The sequence below is a fragment of the Mirounga angustirostris genome, unplaced genomic scaffold (assembly GCF_029215605.1).
Source record: "Mirounga angustirostris isolate CCGP_5_RB_7025 unplaced genomic scaffold, mMirAng1.0.hap1 SCAF_8, whole genome shotgun sequence".
Classification (NCBI taxonomy): Eukaryota; Metazoa; Chordata; class Mammalia; order Carnivora; family Phocidae; genus Mirounga; species Mirounga angustirostris.
This window is the reverse complement of record NW_026991716.1, coordinates 108,613,960-108,635,229: the sequence shown is the minus strand read 5'-3', so window position 1 is coordinate 108,635,229 and position 21,270 is coordinate 108,613,960. Positions and strand designations below refer to the sequence as shown.

The 21,270-nt window shown below is 38.1% G+C and overlaps 1 protein-coding gene across 7 annotated transcripts in view; it reads right to left on the bottom strand.

Moving 5' to 3' along the window:
• Positions 1-11,959, bottom strand: part of TRMT11 (tRNA methyltransferase 11 homolog) — a 54,856-nt gene extending 42,897 nt beyond the window's left edge. For 2 of the 7 annotated variants that reach the window (XR_006788990.3, XM_054505551.2), the window contains exons 1-6: positions 11,678-11,804; positions 6,187-6,252; positions 4,271-4,344; positions 1,042-1,123; positions 861-953; positions 524-658 (exon numbers count right to left, since the gene is read on the bottom strand). Coding sequence is in view for 6 of the 7 variants with exons in the window: in XM_054505551.2 (XP_054361526.1) it covers positions 524-658; positions 861-953; positions 1,042-1,123; positions 4,271-4,344; positions 6,187-6,252; positions 11,678-11,749 (522 nt within the window). In the remaining variant the exon portion in view is untranslated. Of the gene's footprint in view, positions 1-523; positions 659-860; positions 954-1,041; positions 1,124-4,270; positions 4,345-6,186; positions 6,253-6,360; positions 6,407-11,422; positions 11,612-11,677 lie in introns of those variants that run through there. The other 5 variants (XM_064598081.1, XM_045865501.2, XM_064598082.1 and 2 more) reach the window with 5 other exon arrangements.
• Between the last annotated feature and the right edge of the window lie 9,311 nt (positions 11,960-21,270).

Here is a 21,270-nt window from a genome sequence, read left to right as displayed (position 1 = left end):
TAAAAAGCAATCCAGACTTTCTGACAAGTCTTATGTTATTTTTTTCCTGGTACACCACCTCCTACCTAGGCCCTATTATCTAGCAAGCCTCTTGCACTTCCCAGGAATCTCTGGAAAAACAAACAAAACAAAACACAGAACCACGTATTTTCACTCATTTTAATTCATACAGTAATTCTGAGTCTTCAGTTGTCTTAGAATTCTACATATAAAGAGTCCTATACAAAGGTCTAACATTAAACTTTTTTTTTTAAGATTTATTTATTTATTTATTTATTTATTTATTTATTTATTTATTTATTTGACAGACAGAGACAGCGAGAGCAGGAACACAAGCAGGGGGAGGGGAGAGGGAGAAGCAGGCTTCCCGCTGAGCAGGGAGCCCAATGCGGGGCTCGATCCCAGGACCCTGGGATCATGACCTGAGCCGAAGGCAGACGCTTAATTACAGAGCCACCCAGGCGCCCTAACCTTAAACTTTTAAAGAAACAACCTGAAATCGGTAAAAAGAACACTTGCTTACCCATCTACCAAAATAAATATTATGTGGATTCTCAGGGATGCAGTTTGGGTCCAAACCATAATCCTCCAAAACAGAGAATATATGCTGTGGCTTCTTTAAATTCACTTTCCCTTCAAATGGCAGAAACTCAAGTGCCTAAAAAATAAAAGCGATTCTCATGTCCCATCAGAATGTTAAAGGAAAAACAGGGCTTATATAACAATACCTCTCTTGTAAGTTTGGTATCAGCATTAGGGCTACCAAATAAACACTGAACAGAATCGCGAATTATTCCGTATCAACAGCAGCAGACCACGTTATTCTCACAGGTTTTTTCATGTTTGCTAAATTCACTTACACCTATTCGTTTGACTTTTTCTTCTTGTGTCAAGGTTTTATTAAATGTGTGAATCCTTATTTTATATGTAGAATCTGAATGCAGAAATGGAACCTAAAATGAAAGCAAATAAATTATTTTAAGCTTCATAATTCTACAGTATCTGTAGATATACCTATAAAAAACACATTTCACTACGCACCATCTGCTCCACAGGGTAGTTTTTAAGAGAATTATACAGCTCCTCCGGAGATTTTCCATGACCCCACAGTTCAAATATGGACCTAGAAAATAAATGATCAGTACTAACCTCAGTAACGAAACCAGTTCATGCAGTAATATGTAACAATTACTTCCCTAGTCCTTTATTCTTATTCCACTTACACAATTATTGCCTATATTTTCTAAGCTATAAATGAGAAATGTGTCCTAAAAATAAACATAAGTCCAAATCACAGAGAAGTTTAACTTTACACAGAAGGAAATTTAACGTAAGTCAAGACTTTTCCAAGTCTTCATTATTATATTTTTATACTAGAATACAAATGATGCAGTAACATCATTTATTTTAGTAAAATGGGTGACAAGCTGCCGCAAATCCAATTTTTCCACTGTCTTCTCCATAAAACAAAAATGACCAGCTAAAAATGTTACAATTAATATTTAGCTATTACTTACTACATTTAGTAGCTGTTAGTTACTTTTCTAACCACTATAAAAAAAGAAAATTCTTACTATAAAAAAAATCCTCAAGCTTCCACCAATTTCAAGGAACATTTAAACAATTACAAGCAAATTTCATTACAAACAAGAATTCATTATAATGGAACCCAAATCTACATAGTAGCATAGTTTTGTGCATCTAAATTCAAACTACTTTATAAATGTAATTAATGCTGCCATTAGGATTGAGAATATTATCCTTTGAAAATCTTCCTTTCCTTTCTACTGAATTTATTGAAAAAGGGCCTTTATAGTAATCCTACTCTTATTTAGCCATCACTAAAGGGGTGACCTCAGCTATACAAATATACAAAGAGTAAAAAGCAACAAACACAATTATTCAAAATAGATGTCCCCAAATTCCATGTATTCAGGATTTTTTCTTAATGTTTAGAAATTATAATAAGCTTGATGAATTCATTTATTCAACAAATATTTATTAAGTATTACTATATACCAGAAATTATTCTAGGCACTAAGACACAACAGAACAAAGCTCACTGCCTTCATGAAACCTAAGGGAGAAGACTCCTGGAAGCTTAAGCTGAGGGAAAGCATATATAACTCAACCTCTGGAAAAGGAAAACCTTAAAAAACAAAAATAATAAAAGCTAACACTTTATATAACCAAAGTACAAGGGACTATTCTAAGCCATTTAATATGGATTCATAATTGTTCCTCATAAGAGCCCTATGAGGTAGCTTCCAGTATCATCACCAATTGAACCAATGAGGAAACTGAGGCACAATGAGATAAAATGACTCTTTCAGGTCATATAGTAATTAATGAAGCTAGAATTCCAATCCATCAGACTCCAGACGACACACATGACTACATGCACTATAATATAGTGCTTCTCAAAAATTAAAAAAAAAGAAAAAAGAAAAGAGAAATCCCAGGCCATTCAGGGAAAGGCAGTTTAACGGATCATAATTATCCCTAACGAACTATTATACAGTATAACATAGGAACTAATGCTTGTAATGATAACCTAGAATCAACAAAATATGACTCCATATCCTCTTTTTCAGAAATTTATATATTAATAAATTTATATTTTAAATAGTCAAAATAAAAATTAGGCATACAACACCAAAAACTTCAGCTATAATTGGAACATTAATTTATAATAATATCTTTTATGATTTAGATTTTCAGAGTAAAGTTTTCATATATATGACTTAACTATTATGATCCATAATTTAGAGATTATAAAGCTTATATAGGCTGTCACATTTCTCATAGGTGCTATATAAATAAGCATGGATATCAACTTAATATAAAATCAACAATAATCTCAAATATTTTAATGATTATGGAAGTAATAACGAAATTTTTTTGACAAAAATTCTTTAAGAAACTATCCTTTGGGGACGGAGGGGAACAGAATTGGGAAAGGTGCACAGAGTCAACGGTTTCTGTAAACCACTTTTTTTTTTTTTAAAGACAACTGTGGCAAGTATCTCAAAATGTTGAGATCTAACAAGGTAGATACGTAGGGGTTTATTATATTTTTCACTCTTTTTGTGGTATGCTGAAGATATTCCATTTTAAAGATAAATCAACAAAACAAAATTAACTTTCAGTCCCTAGTCTACCACAAAAAAAATTTTAAGTTACTTTTCAATCCATGCTTATAATAGTCTATTTTATTTCCAAAACAATTAATGCTACAATTAGGACTGTGAGTTTTATCATTTGAAAATGAATTCCGCCTTTGCTTTCTATTAAATTTATAGACAGAGGACCTCTACAGTAATACCACCCTTACTTAGCTATCACTGACAGTATACCCAACCTAAGCTATTCAAAATATACAGAAAATAAAAAGTAGTCAAGGAAATTATATAATATTATACAATCATTACATAATTATTAATTATACCATTAAGCAAATGTAGGAAAAGATACGAGGTTTGAAGGAAGTGTACAAGTTCTTGGTCCTCAAATAGCTATTTTAAACCTAATAAGCCTTATCTGCTGAAATCAAATAACTCTTAGAGCCATAAATTTTAATACACTAATCAAAAGTAATGATTATTCAAGAGACTTTTTTTTTCGGTTATATTTCTGTCTGATAGTCATTTTTGCTGAAGAGTGAAACCCATTAGCAAGTTTCAACTTAAAAGATTAGAAAGAAAGGAGGGAGGGAAAGAAGGAAGAAATGAAAAAAAGATAGCAATGATAAAATCTAGAAAACAGGTAGGATAAACTATGAACAGCATCATTACAGTAATCCACACAAGATATGATAATCAGGACTTCATTCTCTAACAAAACAGCAAAACATATTTCATGGCAGTCTGCACTTTTTGTCATTTCACACATATCTGCTCATCCAACTAAAGCCCTCTACAAAAACATCTTTAGATTTTCAATACTTTGGTTATAATTAAATGTGGCATTTATCCTATGTAATAACAGCATTTACATCTTATACCATAATCCTGCTTAATATAGAAGTTTAAAAAAATTACCCCAAAAGAAGTGTTTATGCATTTCACCACTAAGATTCCCTCACCCTCAGTTTCAGCAGAGAACTCCCTGTTCTACCACCACCACCCAGTGGCAAATTCATGTATCTGCAAGCTAAAGTGAGCTCCCCACAACAACTAAGCCCTTCTAATTCTCCGCCAATATACAAGGACAGAGTAGTATGAGAAGTACAGTATATAATCTACAGGAAAACACTGTAAGTTTCTCTTACTTGGCACACACTGTTCGTTTCATTAAGTTTCTGGCAATATCTTCAGAGGGAATGCTAAGAATCCAAAAAGGAGACTGAAAAAAATAACAATATACAACTTGTAACTGGTTTTACGGCCTCATATGCTTCCATTCAAGAAGTCAATAAGGAGAGATTCCTATTTGTTACTTTTATGTAAGAATACCTGATCTGACTCTAACCAAAATAAAAATTGCTCCAATAGTAAAAAAAATAATTTTAATAGGTAACCTGTTAGGATAATAGAGTACAACATCAGAACACTTTTATAAATGACCATAAATGCAAATATCAGCAAATATAAGGTTAATCTTAAGATTAATTTTGTATTGACTGCCTTGTGTATTTTGACCAAAATAATTAATGCATATTTTACCCCAAAGTATAATCTCAGAATTTTTTATTATTAATAATCATTCTTGATAATACAGCTATTTTAACTTCTAAGTAATGTATTTCTTTGAATGATCCCTCTTTTTTTAGGTAGTTGTGGCCACCTGAGGGGTAGAAAAGGAACTCTTTGAAATAACTATGATGGAAAATAATAGGGTATATTATATTATCATTAGTTTTTATTATTTTATCTAAGGAAAAAGTTTCAGGTGCATCAGAGGTGTTTACCAATCCTCTGTCTCAACCATCAAGATTATAGGCACTTTTTTACAATTTATTTTATCTTATCTTATTTTGAGAGACAGAGCATGCAGAGGTGTGCATGGGTGTGGGAGGAGAGAGAGAGAGACTTAAGCAAGCTCCACACTGAGTGCGGAACTAGACTTGGGGCTCAATCTGCCAACCCTGAGATCATGACCTGAGCAGAAATCAAGAGTTGGTCGCTTAACTGACTAAGCCACCCAGGCACCCCTGTTACAGGAACTTTTCTTCTCCACCCAGATAGCCCCTTGCCAGAATACAGAAAAACAAAACAGAACCCTGACCTCAGTTCATCATCCTCAACCAATTATATCTATACTCTCCCTCTTTTTCTCCTCCCTCAGTATATGAAAGTCAATTAGGAGTCCAAGTCCAACCTTAGCAGACTTGTTTCAACTAAGTTCTCTCATCTTCTGGAAGAAATCCTCCCTGTGAGTCTTTCTTCTTCCATTATTTACACTACTCTAAAGAAAATTTCAAAATAATCCAAACAGAAAAAAGATGGTTATCTCAGTATTATTTTTTTTTAGAAAAATTTAAAAGCAATCTGAAGGAAATGAGATCATTAGATAAATAATGATAGAACTAATCAATAGAAATTATTATACAACCCTGTTAGTGATGAAGGCTATGTAGCAACATGTGCCTATATTAATATTATCAAGTGAAAAAGAGACTGAAGAAGTTCATAAGTAGTATTAGAACTAAAGGGAAAAAAAAGTATATGAAAAAGACTGGAAGGCAGTACCCTCAAATTATAAGTCACATGAAGGAAGAAGAATTATGAATGACTTTTTCTACTTCCCAAACTTCTCTAATACACTGATAAACTGTCAAATACAAAATACAAAGTTCATAAATTCACAATCTTACACATCTGCAATTTCAAATGCTTAAATAATTCCCAATGTAAGTCTGAAATTCCACTAAATCCTAAATTTTAATTCTAATCATACCTCATCAACACAAAACAGCCCTTTTTTTCAATTAAGGGACAGATACCAATTGTGGTGCAAGTGTTGAGTTAAAAATTAAAACTAGTACACTAATTGAACACTGGAAATAAATGACATTCCAAAACCACAACTTTTTTCCAAAAATAACCTTTTTATTCAATTGCCCTGAGAAACAGAAACAAGTAACCACACAAATATAAATTTAAGATTTGCCATTTTTCTCTTCCCGAAGATTCTACTTATAAATATACTACACATAGTCTAATGAAAAATATAAATTCAACTTACCTTTCCATAAGTTTCCTGACTACTGATGAGCTGACCTCCAAAAAGTGAAAGCAAAGACTTTATTTCCTACATTGAAAATATTATAGAAAGAACATATTTTAACACAGGGAATTCAAAGTCTACTAACAGATATAGGTATAATAAGATTTTTTTAAGAGTGGGCAAGTAACCTACCTGAGGCATTTAAATTTCAACACCCGACAAGTTACAACTCTAGGTTCTGAAAAAATTTTACAGTCACAACCACAGTTAAGTAATTTCTGAGAAATTTTACACAAGAAGGCTGCCAAAAGACTTGCTCAGAAAATGCCCTGATTTTGGAAAAAAATGGATGACAAAAACTATAGATTAGTAAATCTGACAACTGATCAATAAAAATAAAATGAATTATTAAACAGGTAAGTTGAGGATGTTTAGACAAGAAATAAGTGATTAACCAGGAAGCATCACTGTGGATTTATTAAACAGAAGTTATAGTAAGTTAACCTCTTCTTTCTGGATGAAGTTAGAGAACTAGAAAGAGAACACAATAGCTACTTTAAAAACATCAGGAATGCAAAGTTGAAATCTGTTCAGATAATATTATATTCTATGAAGCAATCACTTTGTATTGATAAATACAAGACGATACAAATTTTACAATATATACTGTTAACAAATTCTGTATCCTCAAATAACATAAAGCAGGTAGAATCCCACTCCTCTCTGTAGGTCTTATGGAGGAGGTAACCCAATCAGAGATAGGTACCCTCTGCTGGGTGCCTCCAATCCCCTTTCATCCCAACTAGGAGAAGGGCAACAAATCTTTTCTTTTTAATCCTTGGATTTACAAGGGGCTAAATTCAGTTGAATTATATGGACAGACCAAAAACTTGCATGGTCTATCAGTAAATACTGACGGTAACCGAAACGGTCACGTGATCTGGGGCAGGCCTCGTGCGTTAATTCACGTGAGCTTTTCAGTTCTTTTAGCCACTCAATTTTTCATCCATTTAGATTGTTTCAGAGCTAGCAATGAAACCCAGGTGTCTAAACTCTAGTACAATAAGGCAGGCACCAACTAAAACTGGCCCTGATTAACTCTACAAAGGTAAAACAGTACCACATTATATTTCTAATCTCTCATTTTAAATCATAAAGGCAGCTACTCATTACAGTTTTCCTGCTTAGCAGTTCTAAAACAGTAGATGGACTCAAAAGTGTAGACTGTCCTCTCGATTGCCTTCCCCAAAGGGATCCTCTCAATACTTAACTAAGAAACTAATATGTACAAGGCAGTGAGCTATGTAAAGATAAATACATATTTATCTTCAGGGAGCTTATGGTCTAATAGAACAAAACATTCAACCTAGTAACTGAAATGTGAGCTGTAAAACAGTGAGTGCTCTTAAAGAAGTAAAAGCAAAAAAGGTATTATATTAGAGTTCAAGGGAGAAAAGATTACCTCAGTTTCAGAAGAAAAGTTTTCATGGAAACTGACTTAAGACCTGGAATACAGAGAGAACCTGCAGATGAAAGAGGACTTCCACTTATAGCGATGGCAAACTAGGTAATGCAGATTGAGCCTTCTGCTGAGAACTAGAAAAACCTGGCATCTGCTTGAACGCTTGGAGCAATTACAAGAATTACCAAACCAAACTTCAGGAGAAGCCAGAAATCCCAAGGTGCAGCCACTTGCTTCCCAGGGTATTTACCAATTCCAAAAGCAGCTGTGAGGGTGGATGGTCCTTTTGACAGCTTAATGGAGCTAGAAAAACAAAAAGAATATTGGGCCAGGGGCGCCTGGGTGGCTCAGTTGGTTGAGCGACTGCCTTCGGCTCAGGTCATGATCCTGGAGTCCTGAGATCGAGTCCCACATCGGGCTCCCTGCTCAGCAGGGAGTCGGCTTCTCCCTCTGACCCTCCCCCATCTCATGTGCACGTGCTCTCTGTCTCTCTCTCTCTCTCTCTCTCTCTCATTCTCTTTCAAATAAATAAATAATCAAAAAAAAAAAAAAGAATATTGGGCCATCCATGGAAAAGAAAGATGGCTTGATAAACCACCCAGTTTGGACTGGGATCCCCAAAAGCTACATACCAGAAGAACATGTATGAATCAGAACGGAAACAAAACTTAATACCTGGAAATGAGTTCAAGTCATCCTAGATCATTAATGATCCTACTTCAAGAGGATTTATATCACCCGAGGCCTCATGTTATTTCTTCAAATAACTTTCCAAATATATCTAGTGTAGGTTTAAAAAATAAGCCATAACACATAGGAAAAAGACCCAAGAGAAACAATACACAAAAACAACAGGCCCACAGGACTTCTTTTATCATATTTAATATGTGTGCTTTCTACAGTTTGTCATACTTAACTATGCTTTCTATACTGAAGGGGATAAAAGACATAAGAATTTTGGCAAAGACTAAAAACCCATTAAAAAGGAAATTGCAGAGTTGAAAAAGAATCAAGTAAAAAAATAAGCCCAATAAATTGAGATAAGTCTCAATGAATATTGACTATGTAAAATCAATAGAATGAAGACTGGAATAGGGAAGACCCAACTAGGCAGAAGGCAGCACAGGCCAAAGCATGAAAACTGAGGGCGTCATTCACGGAATGAGGTGGGAGGTGGGAGGAGACAGAGCAAAGAACCATGCAATGGTGGGCTAATGCCAGACTAAGAAGTTTCAGCCTCGGGACAATGAGGGTGTAAAAGAGAACTGAGCTTTTTGGGAGACTAAACTGGCACCAGGGTAAACACTAAGAATAATTTAAGAAGAAGAAACAGGTAAAATGTCCAAGTATTAGGGATGTTATTCTGAAGACTGCAGCCTAGCCACTCCATTCACACCGCACTGCCGGACTAGAGGCACACACCCTCCTTGGCTTGTTTCCACTCCAGTATCCTTTCTCTTGTACTCCAGAATTCTCCCTCTAAAACACAAATGATTACTAGTCACCCACTGGTTTAAAAAGAAAAAAAATGGTAACTTCCTGACTTAAGAAGAGTCAATGGCTCCCCATTAAATCTAAAATAAAATCCAAATTCCTTGCAATGGTTTCAAAACATTTCAAACTCTGATCCTACCCACCTCTCTAGCCCCACTGCCCATTACTTCATCCTCACTCCCCACACATCCCACACCCCAAAACACCATAATCAACTCCTTCCATGCCTTTACACTTGCTTTTGTTTCTCACTGAAGTGGGCTTTCCAGTCCTCTTTACCCACAAAACAGCTCTTTATCAATTAAGATCTATTAAAATATCACTTTCTCCTTGACACTCTATGCCCTTACACCCCTATCTTGCCAATGCACCTGCTCAGCAAAACATTAATCCTGAATCAACGCCACAGTCTTCCTTCATAACTCCTGAGGCCAGTGAATTGCACACAACTGAAAAAAATCGGAGAATCTCAGCACAATTACAAATACATGATCATCACCCTCAGCTGGGTTTCCAGCATTGCTCTAATACCTGTGTTCTCAATTTTTAACTTGTCAGCTCCCTCTTTTGCTCTCAATGACTATTTCAAATTTAACTATTTTTCCCAATTTCTCCACTCAACTGCTTGGTCCCTGATCTCTCAAAAAACAACCTTGACTCATTCATAACCTAGAAAACAGACCCTCGGGCAGCTACCCCACATCCAGCCTAACTCTCCTCTACCCACTCTCCCCTTCTAGTGAAAGGCCAACACCTCCCACCATGCCCTTATATCCATTCTCCCCTTCTCTTCAGCCTCTTAACTTTGCCTGACCCTAGGCCTCCCTCAAACTGTTAACCAATCTCTTACTTTCCCTTCTTATGCTCTAGTTAAGAGCAGTCTATCTCCCCTTCCTCATTTTCCAGTGACCATTAAATCAAGCAATCTAGCTTACTACCCCACTCCAAAACTCTACACAACAGTTATAGCAAAATTCCTAAAACTTTACCCTCCTCATTTCTGTGCCCCCAAAGGTTTTCTATTCTGACACTTGCCAATCCTCCTTATTACCTCCTCTTTTCTCACTTCCCCCTAGTACCAATGCTTCCAAGCTCCTGTATTTGGCCCACCATTCTTTCGATACTATGCTTTCTCTGAATAATTTCACTTTCTCTCCTAGTTCAAATGCAGAAGCTTCCAAAACATTTATTACCAGTCCAGACCACTCTATCCTACTCCATGCATACTCCTATATTCATTCACTGCCCCCCCACCCATCTCCACTTGATATTACACACACATCAAATTCATAATAACCAAAATTTAAATCTTTCATCTGCCTGTGCTCTACATTTTAAATGGAGATGCGCTTATATGCACCCCAGGAGTCATCCTTGACTGGCCCCTGTTCCCCCCATATTCGATCATCAGGTCCTGATGATTTCATCACCTAAATATTTTCCCAGTCTATCCCATTCTTTTACCCCTACCCTAATTCAGGCCTTCTTAATCTACTAACAAGACTATTCCAACAGGCTCCTAACTGGCCTCTGATTCCAGACTTATTCCTCTCAAATCTATCCTCATTATCGCTGCCAAAGTGATTTTTAAGGAAAAATCTTCTTTGCTTAAAACTCTTTCAGTAAATTTCCCTTACAAGCTAAATACATTTTCTCTTCCCTTCCAGAGTATTCAAGGCTTTGCATTTTCTGGCCCCTATCTACCTCTCCTGCTCTCTTCTTGTCACTCAGCTACATATTTCATAATCCAGTAATACTGAATTATAATTCTAATTTATTTATATCCTTGGCCTGGCTAACTCCTACTCATACTTTAGTTACTGTTCAAGTGTCATATCCTCATGCAAGCGATCTTAAAGGCCAACATCCCTCACCCCCTCAGGTGGATTAGATTCCCCTTCTATGCTCTCCTTTTTCCCTACGCATCTACCATTGCACTTACAAATGTTATTTCTTAATGTTTATACATCTGCTCGGACCTTAGCCTAAATAGTAAGCTCCCTGAAGACAGAAACAGTCTTTGCCATCTCCATATCCCCAGCGTCCAGCACATGTAATTACAAGTACTCTGAAAATGTTTCTTGAATGAATGAAACACTTTTCCCAACTTCTCCATCATCTAACCCTTGCCACCTACCACCACCACCAGCAATCCCACCCTCCTCCACGGGGTATGACCTGCATATTTGCCACTTAAAACACGGCACTGAGCATTTCTGTTGGCTGTCTCTATTCTCCGCTAGACAAGAGTTCCTGGAGAGAGAGGACGGGTCATATTCACCTGCCTAACTCCAATACCTGATGCATGGGCAGAAGAATGAATGAAAATGCTTGGCAAGTCTGTGAGAGTCTGTCTTGGACTTCTCTCTCACACACCCTCGGCCGAGCTCGGATCCTTCCCAGGGACCGAGGGACTGGGGACGCGTGATATCCCCGACAAGCACACACACCCGATCCCTGCTTGCTGAAGCTGAGATCTCCGCCGCCCGCACACCAGCCCCCACCGTGCCGTCCTCTCCCGTCAAGAAGTTGCGGAGGGCAGTGCGGGCTCACCGGTAGGCGGAACTCCAGGTGCTCTTGCGCCATGAGCAGCAGATACCTATTCAGGGTGCACGACAGCGCCATTGCGGCCGCCTACGGTGCGCCTGCGCGGCGCGAGCAGTTTCCCACCTCTTCTCCCCCCTCCCGCACACAGCCTTTTCCGCTGAGGCGGAGCCTGAACGGCCGGAAGCGGAAGCTGGGCAAGGCGGGTGCTGTCCCTGGGTTCCTCACACGGATACGTTGAGCCGGGACGCTGCTGGAGGGGCTACGTCCGCTGCGAGGCACTTTCTGGTTGAAATGCGGAAGTACAAGTAGCTGGTGTGAGGGGCGTGTTGTGTTCAGTAGCAGGTTGCGGTAAAACAAGTTCCCATCGATCCTCCCACCAGGAACGTGCTTCCAACTTTTTCTAAGAACGCTTCAAATCCTAGTTCTTCAAAACTGGACTGGAATTTTATCTTTTCCGTGCAGACTTCTCTAGCCACTCCAAGCTTGGAGAATCTGGGCCACTCATCTAATATCTATTATACTTTTTGTATTTTTGCAATACTTTTTCAAGGATACATGCCTTCTAAGCCAATTAGAATAAGCTCTTGAACGGTTCATTCTATACCTCACAGAAAACACAATGTCGTCCTCAATAATTTACTCAGTTATTAGGAGGTTTTGATGTTAGACTCACAGGCCCAGTCCACAGCCAACTCTATATTAAAACAATGATGGAAATTGCTTCTAACTATTCACGCTGGCACAGATTTTGTAGCACATAAAATAAGTAGCATATCATAAATTCTAAAAATTTGCATAGTCTATGTATATACATTATTGCTTTTGCCTTATTGAGAGCAGTTTATTTTGCATCCCACTATAATATTGCACAAAGTACAAGAGTACTACATATTCCAAGCACCATGTGCTGGGAACAAACTCCATACTTCATAGCCATGATTAAGAACATAAGCTGTGATGTCAATCTTAGGTTCAAATCTCAATTCCACTATTTACAATCTATGCGCTCTTAAGCAAATTTCTTAGCCTCCTTTGACAGCAGTTTTATCTAAAATGAAGTAATACTGCCTTCCTCAAGGGACTGTTAGGATTAAGTGGAATAATGTACATAAAGTGTTTAATAAAACACCTGGCATATTGTATGGGGCGAATAAATGGAATTTAAGGAGACTTCTCTTTAAAAAAACAAGTAAAATTTCCAAGCAATCTGTCTGTTAGGAAGACATCTTGGTTAAGTCCACTTAAGATAAGCAATAAAGGGCGCCTGGGTGGCTCAGTCGGTTAAGCGGCTGCCTTTGGCTCAGGTCATGATCCTGGAGTCCCAGGATCGAGTCCCGCATCGGGCTCTCTGCTCGGCAGGGAGTCTGCTTCTCCCTCTGACCCTCCTCCCTCTCATGCTCTCTGTCTCTCATTCTCTCTCTCTCAAATAAATAAATAAAATCTTAAAAAAAAAAAAAAAAGATAAGCAATAAAGTGAGTCTCCGAGGAGCAGATGTCTCTTGGCCTCAAGGCTTCAAAAGGGGTAAGAGTATGAAACATGAAAAGAGAGGTCAAGGTGGGACAGAGAACCAATGAAATATTAGGGGAATGATGTGCAGTATTTGATATGCCCCATCCCCAAAGCTTGTCAGAATTACCAAACATTAAATTTTAATGGAGTAACTTTATAGGGGATATCATAGAGGTGGTGATTTTCATGCCTGGATTAATAGGATGCTGTGCAGAGATATCAAATGAGAATACATGGCCTACAAGAACCCAAATTCAAGGTTCACTGATTTTTCACATGAGCGTCCTTAGCTTCCTTAAAGCTAAGGTTCATGACTAAATCCCCACTGATTCTCCACTCCAGAAATGAGCAGGAGGTCACGTACATCAAGAATCTCAAACTGTTGGTTACATGGTCTGGGGAAGTAGAAATTAACCCTGCACAGGCCAGGCCATTAGGGTTAGTGTGGAACTATCTGTGAGATCAATTAAACTGCCTTTGAAGAAGTCACACCAGAGCTGTTCCATGTTTTTGAGCTTACTAAAGTCCTTAAGGAGCAGCAAGAGAGTATGGACTTTGAAAGTTGGTATTTAAACTAACATGTAAAGACTCACAATTGTCTTTGTTTTTTGTTTTTTGTTTTTTTTAATTTGTACTGGAAGGGGCAAGGAAGTTCATAGTCCATCTTCTGGGAACTGATCCAAAGCTTCATCCATGCTTCATCCACCAGGGCAGACTTCTTAGAAACTTGGCTCCTCCTGTGAGATTACTATTATGTAAGCATTTGAGTCTCTGGTCTAGCCTGATGATGACTGAAAACCAGAATCACTCCTAGATAGTTAGGACCCGAAAGTAGGAGAATCTTAAGTTCTGTTATAACAGGCCCTTATACTGTTGAGAGTATTAGGGCAGGGTCAGTGAAGAAAGGAAATGAGTAGAGAGTTAACAGATCCCAGCAGCAGAAGTCATGTGTAACGTTAAAACTGTCTATGCATCTGTCTCAGGCTGAGCATCTAACATTTGAAAAGGGGTTGGGTATCACAGAGAGCCATAGACATTTGTGCACCAAGTAGGAAACTTCTCTGCATATGTATTAAGACTAGAAGTTTTTTTTTTTAAAGATTTTATTTATTTGCTAGAGAGAGAGCACGCACAAGCAGGGGGAGTGGCAGGCAGAGGGAGAAGCAGCCTCCCCGCTGAGCAAGGAGCCCAACGTGGACTCGATCGCAGGACCCTAGGATCATGATATGAGCCGAAGGCATAAGCTTAACAGACTGAGCCACCCAGGTGTCCCAAGACTAGAAGATTTTTGCAATGAGTAAAAAACAAGAGGCTTTTGAACAGTTTGGAGAATAAAGTTTTATTGGAACAAGTTATATAACAACTATGGGGACTTCACTATGGTAAGCATTCTTGACCAACTTCTAATTTCATGAAATGCCAGAAGGGTCTCCAGTATCCTCAATCTAAATGAAGATAATCCAGGAAGAGGAGAAGAGAGAACAAACACTGGGTGCTCTCAGGAAACAAAATTGAACAAGATAGGATACGGCACCAGTTCAAACTTAAGCAGCTGCAGTTGATTTAAATATGACTCAAGATCTCCAGAAGTGGAGAAAAGTAGAGCTTGTCCTCTGGTCAAAAAACTCCCCCCAAACAAACCTGAAATCCTAGTTATAAACTAGACCTATTAATTTGCTTCCTGTGAAGTAGGTTCTGTGCATAGAAAAAATGTGAAGGAAAATGGGCTGGAGATTCAGCCTTCTGTCCTGGCCATCCTTAAACTCTAATGCTGCGAAAATTCAAATAATCAAAAGCCATACATTTCCAGACAGAGGTAATATGGCAGCCTGATTGAGCTAGGCTAGAGAACAACTCTCACCATATCTTAGCAACTGGCTGAAATAGAAACAGTTTTCCAAAAGGAGCCTAACCTAGGGCCTACCAAAATTAGGGATGCCTTCCTTCCTTGGGCTGGTACTTAATTTAATTCTTTTGTTTGCATGAGATCGAGATCATAAGATACCAAAAAATCTTTCATTCTACTTTTATTCCACTCCAAATACAAGGCCAAACAAGACCTGGATATCATCCACACTGCTCCAGGCTTCAGCTTTGTAAATTACGTGGCTTTGTGCCCTTTTTTTTTTTTTTTTAAGATTTTATTTATTTATTTGACAGAGAGATAGAAGAGTACAAGTAGAGGGAATGGCAGAGGGAGAGGGAGAAGCAGGCTCTGCACTGAGCAGGGAGCCTGATGCGGAACTCAATCCCAGGACCCCGGGATCATGACCTGAGCCAAAGGCAGATGCTTAGCCATCTGAAGCCACCCTGTCACCCAGCTTTGCGCATTTCTGAATGGGACCCCATTTATTACTTCTCTTGGGCAGAACTCGTGAAGCAGAGGTGATGTAAGTTCACAGTGCATTTGCCACATTTGAGCCAAATCTTTTGTCCTTCCTCCTTCCCTGCTTTCCACTTCCTACTCTCCCTTTCTTCTTTCCTTCCTAAAATGTAAGTAAACGACTTCTAAACAAAGGAAGGCTTTTGGCAACATGCAAGTATTAACAGTCCCAAAGTAAGTGTGCAACTTACCTTCTAGGAAGGGACCCACAGATTCTTATTTAAGCATAATTCCCAGTAATCACCAGCTCTTGATCTTATTTGCTTCCAGGGGGAAAAATTATTACATATAAAATAAATGGTCTCAAATCCCTAAAAGGCATCTTCCTCAGAACTACTTTAACAGGGCCATAGGAGGAGTTTTACTCAATCCTACAGGGCACAGATTCTTAAAACTTGGTTGCACGTTGAAATTACCTGAGGAATTTTTAAAAATTTGAGGCCTAAAATCTATCCCTGGGGATTTGAATTTAATTTGGGGTGTGGCCTAAACATATTTTTAAAAACACGTCAGTTGTTAATTTGATGGCAGCTATCAGCAACATCATCACCTGGGAACCACTTAGAAATGCAAAGTCCTGCCTATCCCCAAACCTGCTGAATCAGAAACTCAGGGTGGGATCCAGCAGTCTGTTTTAAACAGGCCCACCAGGTGGTTCTGATGCACACTGAGGTTTGAGAATCATTGCCTGGGAGAGAGGAGTATGGATAGATAGACTTTGAGTACCAATACCACAGATAAATAGCACGTTTGCCTTCCTCTTACCCATGCTTGGAGAGAGAACTTATATGATAAACTGGCAAAATGCTGCAAATATGTTTCTCAGCAGAAGGTGTAACAAGAAGAAAATATTCCTCTCTTACCAGCTAGATTGAGAATCTCAAGAAAATCTTAGCTGAGAAAATATCTAGAATAGCCTACTTAAGTTAGGATTTCCTATGGGCCACGCATGTTGGCTAGAAGAAAGGCTTTACAGAGAATTTTAAAAATTCTAATGCAAAAAGAGGAGAAACATGTTCTAAAGGCAAAGGGAGAAGAAGTAGAGAAAAAGAGAGTTGGAAAGATGGCAGGAACTAGGTGCTATTTTACTGTTGCCCAACAAGTTTGGTTATTAAATGCTTGAAATGCTTGGTGTGGGTGAATTCTTCTGAAACTCAAAGAGGTTTTACACCTAAGTTAGAGTGGTCATGTATACTGCCACGAAGAACATAAGGTGATGGAGATTCAACAGACGTCTAGGTTATACTCCTGATTTTTAGATTGAAAGTAGTTGGAATTAGGGTTATCATGGTGCTCAATTAGATTTTGGTTTGTTATGGTAACATTTTAAGGGACTCAGAAATTAAAATAAAATCTTTATTGACCACTAATATAAATCAGTCACTGAACTAAGGCAATGGGGATACAAGATAAAAAATTAGATCCCCCAGCTCATAAAAAAGGTCAAAATCCAGTGGTAAGAGATATCCCCCTATTTCCCAGTTAGACTGTGTAAGGTCTATGCTGGGAAAATCAAATCTCACAGACTAGAGCTAAAGAAACAATATTGCTGTGATTGTGGATGGGAGTATCAGGGAAGACTTTGAAGAGGAGATAACATTTTAACCCAGCTTTAAAAAATGAACAGATTTCCAAAGCTGTGCTCAGTTTAGTTGGAATAGTAAAAATGGTTGGCATAATGGGATACAAGTGCAGGAGATTAAGGTGAACGTGCTGGTGAGTAATTCTGAGGGAAAACAGGTTTTCACAAGCAAGAAAATACTTAGCCAGGTCATAATTTAGAAAATATTCTGATGGATGCTGTGCTAGAAGGAAGCAACTGGAAGAATGGAGCTACTCAAGTGATTCCAGCAACGTTCAAAGCAAGAGAAGAGGAGTGTCCAAAAAGGCAGAGAGACACTGGGCACTGAGAGGAATGAACTGATTTTTGTTTCAGGTCCCTCGTGTCTGAGGGCAAATTGTTTGGCAACTGTGGGCTAAGAGAACATCAAGGCATACATGTTCTACATATTGAATGTACAAATGTGTTGAGAATAGACTGGAGGGTAGACACAGACAAAAGAGATAGTGTGAAGGCCAACTACAATAATCTAGACAAGAGACGAGGAGAATTTGGCCAAGAAGACAGAAGTACAAGTGGGGAGAAGTGGTCAAATCCTGAATATATTTTGAGAATACTGCTCATAAGGTTTGCTAAGATGTCGGATATGAAGTATGAGAGACAGGAGTCAAGGATGACTACAAGATTTTTGGCCTGAGCAACTGGAAGTTTGCAGTTGCCATTAACAAAGATGGGGAAGACTGAGAGGAATGGGGAGGGGAGGGGGAAATAAGCTTGAGGTGCCTGTTTTACATCAATAGGAAATATAATACATTTACCTGAAAATATTTGACTTGGGGATTGGTTTAATTAATGGATGATGGTTGATTGTGGATCCATCTTCACCTGTGTGTCTTTTTTTTTTTTTTTAAGATTTTATTTATTTATTTGAGAGAGAGAATGAGATAGAGAGCATGAGAGCAGGGAGGGTCAGAGAGAGAGGCAGAGTCCCTGCTGAGCAGGGAGCCTGACATGGGACTCGATCCCAGGACTCCAGGATCATGACCTAAGCCGAAGGCAGTCGCTTAACCAACTGAGCCACCCAGGTGCCCCACCTGTGTGTCTTTAAATAATCATACAAGGATCTGATTTTTTTTTTTTTAAGATTTTATTTCTTTGAGAGAGAGATTGAGCATGCAAGCAGGGGGAGGAGCAGAGGAAGAGGGACAAGCAGACTCCGTACTGAGTGTAGAGCCCAACAATAAGAAAACAAATCAGTTTAAAAATGGGCCTACAACCTTAATAGACATCTCACCAAAGAAGATACACAGATGGTAAATGGCCATATGAAAACATGCTCCATATTATATGTCATCAGAGAAAAGGAATGAGCTCCCACTGCACACTTAGTAGAATGGACAAATCCCAAACACTGACAACACCAAATTTTGGCAAGGATGTGGAGTAACAGGAATACTCATTCATTGCTGGTGGTAATGCAAAATGGTATAGCCACTTTGGAAGACAGTTTGGCAGTTTTTTATAAAACGAAACATATGCTGGGGCACCTGGGTGGCTCAGTTGGTTAAGCATCTGCCTTCGGCTCAGGTCATGATCCCAGGGTTCCGGGATCGAGTCCCGCATCAGGCTCCCTGCTGTGCAGGGAGCCTGCTTCTCCCTCTCCCTCTGCCCCTCCTCCCTGCTTGTGTGTTCTCTCTCTCTCCCAAATAAATAAATAAAATCTAAGAAAAAAAACCTAAACATATGCTTACCATATGACCCAGTAATCATGTTCCTTGGTATTTACCCAAAGGCAGTGAAAATTTATGTCCCCACAAAAACTTGCATACACCAGCTTTATTCATAATTGGCAAAATGTGGAAGCAATCAAGGTATCCTCCAGTAGGTGAATGGATAAACTGTAGTATATCCAGACAATGGAATATTATTTAGCACTAAAAGGAGATGAACTATCACACCATGAAAAGACGAGAAACCTTAAATGTATATCACTAAGTGAAAGAAGCGAATCTGAAAAAGCTATCTACTGTGTGATTCCAATTATATGATATCCTGGAAAAGACAAAACTACACAGTCAGTAAAAAGATCACTGCTTGCCAGGGGTTGGTGGAGTAGGGATGAACAGACATAGCACAGAGGAATTTTAGGGCAGTGAAAATACTCTGCATGATACTATAAAGATGGATACATGTCACCATATATTTGCCCAAACTCATAGAATGTGCCACACCAAGAGTGAGCCCTAAGATAAACTATGGACTTTGGGTAATTATGATGTGTCAGCGTAGGAATAGGTTTATCAACTGCAACAAATGTACCGCTCTTCTGGGGAATGTTAATAATGAGAGAGGCTATGTGGGAAATCTCTATATTGTCTCTTCAATTTTGCAGTGAACCTAAAACTGCTCTAAAAATTAAAGTCTTACACACACGTACACACACACACACCACACACAGTCCAGAGAGGCAAAACTTGAGACAGTATTTTTCCATATTTATTTAGCTTTCTTTTAGCTAAGTAAGCACAGTTTGAAACAACTCACTAATTTTACAATTCTGCAGTTACAAACAATATCATAACATGCATGAATAATGCTCTAGATACTACTTTAATATAAGTTATGAATTGGTTTTGTGTTTAGCTACTGTTATGGGTAGCTACTGAGTTACCAAATACTCTACTGAAAAAGCTGAGTGAATTTTAATTGTAGTAAGTTATTAATCTTTACAAGTAAAAGAGAAATTCTGCTAAGAATGTGAGGATCAGGGGTTTTCCAAGTAAGAAGGAAAACTTAACTATGACAGGGTATAAACCTATATAAATTAAATCAACTGGCTAATCATATTTTTGAAGAGGTCCATAAGGCATTTGAGAATTCCTTAAATACCTTACATGTTATTATCATAATATTGTCAGTTATATCATTACAAGTTCACATAGTACAACATGTTGTACATACTGAAAATTCCTTTTCCAAAGCTGGTCATATTTGAGCTGATTTCTACAAACTTGTAACTGCTAATCTGTGTAGGTGGCTCAGTGAGCTACTTAACAAAGCCGTGCTAAAAAGCCTGGAAATCTAATTTTGAGAGCCCAAAACCCCTACTTCCACTTCCAGTGACTAAAATGGAACGTGAACATTCACTTCAATCGTAAAGTAAGTAATAACGGAAGCAGAACTCAGGAGAAGCACATGTGGGTCTCTTGGCCTAAACTCCCACTGTCAGCCTGCCAAACACTGAGTCTTAAATATTCAGCTCTACTGCCGCTGGCTCTCAAAATCGTGTTCCTTTCCACAGCCTCTTCTGTGGACATCACAGCACTTAACACACTAAGCTGTAGGGCAGCTGGTTTTGTCTGACCCCTGTATTAGCATCTGAAGACAGACTGTTCTTTCTCACCTACATTTACTGATCATCGCATGTTAAAAGACTCAGCAAATGTTTGTTATATGGATAAATGTTTATTTCAGATGTCGTAACTAAATATCCCAGGTGTTGTAATTAAACATTGTAATAAGTATTTCATTGCTTAAAACTATGTTTAATATCATGCCAAAAATAAGAAAGAAAACTAGTCATCTCAGCCTACTTCTAACTTTCATCTTTGTGTTCATTTATATTCATGCACAGGGTGTTACTATACATTGGCACAATGTAGGATCAGCTTCAGTACCTTACTCTTCATTCACATTCACTATTGTTAGTGTAGATCAGCACAATCCCTAAGGAAATGTGTCTAATGAAATGATATATATCAGTAATGCTAACATTGAGCTATTAAAATAAATTTTCTCATCTCAGCTTATCTGTCTCTACTTTCAAATCAGGATTTCTTCATGATAAAAGCCAGGCCTAATCACTTTTTAATTCTACCTTTCCTTTGGTACAATATACAAACCATAAAACAACAATTTCCACCAGTTTTTAATATATTACTATGACCATTTTATGTTTCTTCCCCATTTATGTTCTTACAGGTAAAATGGCATTACAGTGAATTCTCTTGGATTGCCAAATTGCTTGTTCTTGTAAATTCACCATTAGAATTTACCTTATGTATATTAATTATATAGCTTTAAGGAACAATTTATCACAAAAATGTCAGGCTTCAAGAAGTGAAAACCAGCATCCGAAATCTGAG